Source organism: Triticum dicoccoides, chromosome 2B (assembly GCF_002162155.2).
Source record: "Triticum dicoccoides isolate Atlit2015 ecotype Zavitan chromosome 2B, WEW_v2.0, whole genome shotgun sequence".
NCBI lineage: Eukaryota > Viridiplantae > Streptophyta > Magnoliopsida > Poales > Poaceae > Triticum > Triticum dicoccoides.
The window spans coordinates 265,373,065-265,380,420 of NC_041383.1; the positions used below are offsets into that span (position 1 = coordinate 265,373,065).

The 7,356-nt window shown below is 42.7% G+C and overlaps 1 protein-coding gene across 1 annotated transcript; it reads right to left on the reverse strand.

The window, feature by feature from the left end:
- Nucleotides 1-1,090: 1,090 nt before the first annotated feature.
- Nucleotides 1,091-2,250, reverse strand: LOC119367665 (vascular-related unknown protein 1-like). Its single transcript, XM_037633127.1, has 3 exons — nt 1,845-2,250; nt 1,666-1,731; nt 1,091-1,521 (listed from the first exon to the last, which is right to left on the reverse strand). The coding sequence occupies exons 1-3, from the start codon at nt 2,172-2,174 to the stop codon at nt 1,342-1,344; spliced, it is 576 nt and encodes a 191-aa protein (XP_037489024.1). The 5' UTR covers nt 2,175-2,250; the 3' UTR covers nt 1,091-1,341.
- Nucleotides 2,251-7,356: the final 5,106 nt, after the last annotated feature.

Genomic DNA, 7,356 nt, shown 5'->3' on the forward strand with positions numbered 1-7,356 from the left:
TATAGGAACCGAAGAATCGTCCCTCGTCTCGTTGCCCGCGCCCACGTCTCGATAAGCAGCCGACCCTGGCGAGTTCACCCTCGTCTCCTCGCCTCGTCCCTCATCATCAGTTCGTCATTACTCATTAGATCAATCGGATAATCGGAATTCGTATTCAGGGCGACAAGCCGCTGCCTTCCTCGCCTCCTCTCTCAAATTTGAGACTCGCCGACGTCATCTCATCTGATTGATCGGTGACCGACTCCCCCAACCTCCAGGGGCTTATCGAGTCCTTCTTTTCGATTAACTTTGGTTTCTCTCCTAATTCCTAATTTTCTCATTAACTATTAGCAGGGATAGTTACTTCGTTAGAGATTGATTCTTACCTTCTCAATTAAAGATCGTAGTGTATCAGTTCTATCGGACAGGACTCAAAACAAAGTGAGTTAGACGGTTCATCTAATTGCCAAACATTGACGCATGATCTTCAGCTATATAATATTCGTCTTATTATAAAGAGGTATGATTGTTTTCCCAATGAAAGTATTGCATATAGAGTTATATTGACCATTACCTGTGACAGTTGCATTGGCAGAAAGAACTTTTTTTCTAAATTGAAGCTATTGAAGTCCTATATGCGTGCTACCATGACACAACAAAGACTCAATGATTTGGCCACAGTAGCACTTGAGAGTGAATTGTTGGAGAAGATTGATTACGAGGATATCATCGAAGATTTCATTTCAAAGAATACTAAAAGAATGAGTATGTTCAAATAAATAACAACCGGGAGTTGGATAGGTATGACTTTTTATATGTTCAATTGTTATGTAAGGCATTATATTATATACATTATAAAATTTTCCTGCAAGATATATATACATTATAATAGCTCGTCAGTTCATTTTTTGTGAGATAGAGCCCATTTTTTAGTTTCGCACAGGGCCCTGGATTTTGCCGGCCCGGCCTGCCCAAACCCCCTTGGTCATTCGGTCTACAAAGTATATCCCACTTAGCTCCATCAATACCGAGTCGAGCTCCATCAATCTGTATATATATTCTTTAACACAGGTTGGTTGCTAATAAGCTAGTAGCTGAAGACAGGATGAAATACAGTTGTAATAATATCCACATATATTTCACGAAGTAAAGTATCCACATTACCATCAGCACACTGTATGTTTTGGTCAATTATCCCACAGATATCTGTACAGTGTAAACCACACACATGTTCAACTTCATGTTTGGAACGCAGGAATTTCACGGAAATTTTGGAGGAATTTCAGGAAGCAATCCAATTCCGACAAGATTCGGAAAAAACAAATAGTGCGTTCCAAACACAGGGCCTTATAAGTCTCAAAGTTAGCCCTGGTAGTTGAGCAACATGGACAACGGAACCAAACAAAGCCCCTTGTCCTTGAGCTCTGCACATGGAGTTATACCCCTCTGGCTTTGATCCAGAAATCTCACTCCTTCCATCACCGCATCTGCATCTTCACAGTCTATTCCGTCTCTCCCGTAATAGTTGCCAATCCCAGCCCCCTTCATGCAAGAAAAACTAACGGATTATTGACAACCATGTAGGCACAAGATCCACAATTCCAAAGAAAAATATCGCTCAAGTATATAATTTATATACCATTTCAAGAACACACATATCAATTAATGAATTATTAACTGAATTACCTTGGCGAGGTCCGTAACATTGCACCTTATTTTAGGGCTGAATTCCAGCTGTGACAAAGCACTGACCTTGAAAAAAGCAAATCAAAACAGGCAAAATTAACACCAACTACATATATGTACTCCAAGGACTTGTCTAATTCTAACGAAAAAGTGAAGCCAATTCACAATTGTAGCTATACCTTAGGGCTATTGACAGGAGAACTTGCAGTATCCTCCAATGAATCATCATGATCCAGAGCCTTGAAGACTTTCTTCTTGAGCTTCTTGAGCCCCTTGTACCTATCTGCCAACGCCGCCGGAGCGAGGGAGGCGGCATCGGAGATCATAGAGCCCTCCTCCTCATCATCCTGATCAAAAGTGCAATATGAGGCTCCTTGCCTCTTCTCCTCCTCCTCGGACATCATGAAATCCACAAAGTAATCGGTCCAGGAACTCTCCTCCGGCTGAGCCTCCGCTTCACTGCAGCTGAGGACACTCTTCAAAGATGAGCTGCTAACCAGATCATCCATGGTTTGTTGTGTTGTGTGTAGGGTAAAGCAGAAGTAAAGCTGAACTACAAGCTGTGCTTCTATGAATGAAGAAGGAATAGCTTTGCAAAGAGAGAGACAGCCTGGCTTATATATACACAGGGGGGAGAGAGAGACTGAGAGAGAGAGAGAGAGGGAGAGAGAGAGAGGTGGTTGGGGCGTTAAAATCAACTAATTAGATGGTACTGTTTCCGTTACAGATAATCGAAGAACATTTCATACTTTGGTACCAACCTTTCAGAAGCTGGCCGGCCTAATCAATAACCTCCCTATCTTTATCTTGAGTAGCAGTATACTCACTGTTCTCTTATACAGTATACAGTACCAGCTCAATGGGTGCGTTGTGTTAGTGGAAAAATGTAATAGCACGTGGAGCCGGCACCGCTGGTTAACTCCGAAAAGCTTGGTTTACCTCCGCCTTAGCTGGAGTCGTGCCTCCGCTAGGTTTGAACAAATCCCGCACAAACCGTGGTTCAATTTTTTTTTTTAACGAGCTTTGCCGCTCTGAGTGGAGCTGCTGCTTGTGTTCAAACCATTTTTGAAGACCCTAGCCGGACAGCCTCCACTTTGGTGCTGGGTCTGCATCCTCCGACGTGCCATGCTTGATCGAGATTCGAGCGACCAAAAGTGTGATCCGTACCAGGAGAAAGTGTGTAAGTTAATGTGGTTGTCCAAAAGTGTTGTTTAGTTTTTGCTAAGAGAAACTTCCGGGGTTGGTATAGGTGAATGCATCATCCATGGTTTGGTGCAGGTGAATGGATCATCACCAACAACTTCCACTTCTATATGATACAGTAATTACAAACACTATTCTTCAGTAGACGAACGATCCAATGGGCTAACAGTTTCCCGAATGTCAGCAAGAATTGAGTGGCCTAAAAGGACATCAATCTCAAACCTTCCTTTTTACGGTGCCACATGTGTATGTTATTGGTACACATGTGCATGTTAGGCGAACGAGGCTTTTTGCATGGTATACGCCGTTAGGCATGGAGTACTTGGCGACCCGGTCGCGGGGTTAGTTGGTCCGGCCGTTGTTACCGTTACCGAGTGACGGGCGCGCACACGTACGCACACGCACTCACAAATTATTGGTGCGCCGCACGTCTGGGTGGGTGACGACTGACCATCCATGGGGCCGACCCAGTCTTTTCTCGGAAACTTGTAATCCTACACTAGACTGGAAGCGATGATGCAATCATTGAGATTATCAAACGCGTTATATACATTCTCGCGCACAAGAAAAGGTCCCGAGGATTCCGTACCTCTCCTTTAGATTATTATACTATAATAGTAGTAGTATAAATAAACGTGGATTAATTACTAGTAAGTACGAACTGCGACACCATAATCAATCGGAAAGCTTGCTTGCACTGTACTGCTCGGGCTACGGGCGACAACGTGCAGACCAGAACATGCACGCAAAATATTCCGTATCGTGGTGCAGCGTGAGGCGTTAACGTCCGCGGCTTGTCTGCGTATGCATCTTCTGTCCGCCGCTTTGATCCACTATTCCAGTCCCTTTCATGCTCATTAAGAAACCAATGAAACCTAGTCGCAAAAAAAAAAAAACCCTGAAAACAGAGCTCTGATGATTGTCCAGAATTTCCATTGCCTTATTCACATACAAGTGTAGTACATTGTTTTAGCATAAACGGCAACCTCAAGATTGGTGTGCTCTATGGTTTTTCTACTAAATTCTTAGCTTTGCCAAGGTTAAGTTTTTTTTTAGTAAAATATAGCGATGCTAAGTCTCATTCACTAAGAAGATAAACCGTCCGGAAAATTGAAAGGGAAAACATAATGAAGGGAATACATTATTTGTTACAAAACATTTTTTTATAATCATAACAAAAACATTGTTTGTTACAAAACGAAGTATAAACCTAGGGGAGTCTGTATCCCAAAACAAATCCTGCCTTGTTTCAAAAAGCTAAGGGAATTGCCCGGAAAATGTTAGGGAATACATTATGAGATGGCTACAGACCACACCGGAAAAAAAAGGAAACAACAGGAAAGACAAGAAATCCGGAGAGGCACGCAGGTGCGGGAGCACGCATGCATGTGGCCACACATCTGCTTCGAGATTGGTGAAGTTGTTTCGCCTTAAGCCCGTTAATTAATGTATGTAGGGTCCATGCATGCATGTTTTTGACAGAGTTGCATGTGTTACTCATCCCATCTCTCATGCTTTTTTGTTTTATCTCCAAATTTCAATATATTAGATATTTTGAACCAAAATTCAAATTAAGATTCGTTTGCATATTTGTGTTCATTGCAACGAATACTTTCGAACAAGGCAGCTTTCAAATACATCTTCATAACTTCTAAAATTTTAACGTGTTCCAAATAACGTAAGCTTGATAGTCGCAATATTATGTTTTTATCATGTTATGTTTTTCGGGTTTAGGAGTTCGGACTTAGGGTTTAGGGTTTACAGTTTAAGTTTTAGTTTTGAAACTTGGTGAATTTATCATTCGTTCCTATCAAGTTTTAGTAGTTGAAACTTGGTGAAGTTTTTAAAACTTGTCAAAATGTATTCAAGAGTGGTCTTGTTTCAAAGTCATCATCATCACAAGGAGCACAAATATGCAAACAAAATTTCAATTGTACTTTTGGTTCAAAATATACAATAAATTCAAATTTTAAAGTCAAAAGAAAAAGCAGAGAGGTGGGGAAGCTACCAAAAGCTATGAAAAGTTGAACGCATGGGCCCCATCTAAGGTAATTAAGGGTTAAAGCAAATACAAAGATCAAACCAATCTCCAAATTGTGAGGAAATCTGATGGTCAAAAATATGTGTGCTCCCACACCTACGTGTCATGAATCCTCTCACCGAGAGAGACATGGAAGGAAGAGCTTGCTATCGTCGACACAACCAACATGGATGAGGACTTCAGCTTCTATCTTCATTTGACCAAGCAAGGCATGGACGCCTGGTTGCCACCCAAAACACCCCTCAAGGAAGGGTCGGGGTGTTGATCAGGAACGAGGCGGTTTTATGCAATTTCAGATGAGAGCATTACGCTCTTGCCGAGGAAATACAAATGTGCACACCTTGGCAGAAGAGGACCTGAGTAAGAAAAGACTAGAAGCAAATGATACATCTCAAATGTTCTATATTTTTTTTATTGTTTCATGCTATTATATTATCACTTTTATATACTTTTTTTCAGGCAACGAAGGACCATGGAAGTTTCGGGGGAGATCGAGAGGAGCTAAGGGGGCCACACAACCACTTGGAGTGGCTAGGGGTGTAGGGCACGCCCCTAGGCAGTGTGGGGCCCACCTGCACTATCTTACGTTGATATCACCGCCATAAATTCCTATAAATACTGAAACCCTCCACCATATTTTTAGAAGAATTTTATCACCGTCGCAAGTTCCTGTTATGTGAAGATCCAATCTGGAGGCATGTTTCGGAGCTCTGTGGGAGGAGGAATCCACTGCCGGAGCCCTCTTCATCAACCTTGCTGCCTCCATGATGATGTGTGAGTAGTTACATCAAGATCACCTTAGGGTCCATACGCTACTAGGGAAAAGCCTAGCAGCAGCGCGGGTTTTGGGCCTCTCAGTAGTGCGGGTGCCGGCGCTACTAATAAGGCGCTATAGCTAACGTATAGCAGTAGCGCCTGTTGTCCCACGCTACTGCTATACATGAATAGCTGTAGCACGCTTTAGGAAAAGGTGCTGCTGATATTATCTGCAGCGCTGTTTACAGGAAAGCGCTACTGGTAAGGCGGCGCTACTGCTAAATTCCCCCCCTCGCTACTACTAGTTTTATTAGTTTTTTTCCTGCATATTTGTTTTGTATTTGAATAGGCTTTATACAATAATTTTTAGCATATCATACACATACAAATGTAATCATAGCATATACATACAATTAGTCTCATCAAATCATGTCATCATCATAATCATCATCCAACACAAAGTGGTCTCTCGTCATCAATCTCGAAAATAGCGATACAAGTCTCGATTACTTGCAAATACATCATCATCCCTCTAAACAATGATATACGCGAGAAGAGCTATCACTTTGAGTACATGAGTTTGTATCCCTCTCTCGCATTAGTGTGAACCTAAACTAACTACTGCCTGTCGCTCGGAAACCGGAAATTGGTACACCTGGGCCTGACACTCTGGCCACTTGTCGTATATATACTCCTGGCGTAGCACTTCTTCGCCATCTATGATCTATGCACCTGCATCGTCACATGAGTCGATGATATGCAACATATATAGTTGAGCAACAGAAAGAGACAGACTTGACAAAAATAGAAACAACATATCGTAAGCATAAATAACAAAGTTCATCGTACCCAAAATGCCCTAACTAGAGTGACTTTCTCTAGTCGAGGAGGAGGACGGTTTAATTACATCACAAATAAAGTTTCACCGTGCATAACTCAAAGTTTTGTCATACAGAAAGTATGGACTAAACGGACACATTGTCATATATCGACAATCACTCCAACATGTCGTGCCATCCATCAATGTCAGGGAGATAGTCCCCGAGCCTAGTGAAAGGCTTTAGGTCGAGACGCTGAGCGGCTACCCATGTTCGGACGTCTTCCCGCGACATTTGTCCTTCTTCGTAGAACATCCCTGTTTTTCCGACGACCTCCTTCATGATGATTTGGGCAAGTTCGCGCTGGATGTTATAGAACTCAGCTCGAAGTCGATGATCCTCAATATCTCCTATGTTCTTTGCCCATTGCAGAATATGGGCATCGCCAGATCTAGGTGACATGTGAAGGTTCTGGTGATCCCGTCTGTACTCCAGCATGTGGTGTAGGACATAGAATCCATCATTAAGAGAATCGTTCGGTTGCTGGATGCAGCAGAAGTCGGTCTTATGGCTGAAGGCGACCCTGCCGCCCCTTCTGTTCTTGTCCCTAACCTCTCCACCCCTTGCTTGGTAGTAAAACATAGCACTGTCGAGAACATCTTTGATGTGGGTGTAATCCTTTTTGTGAATGTTCTTCGACGAGTCCAAGTAAAGAGCGTGGGAGAATCGGGGGTAGAGGATGATGAGGACGGTGCGCCCTCCGCTGCACAAAATAAGTACACCTCAAATTAATTAGCCTCCACCGTGCAAATGAATTATTGAAATCGAAGGAAGGATAGTAGCGCGGATGACTTACACGGGATGATAAGGCAC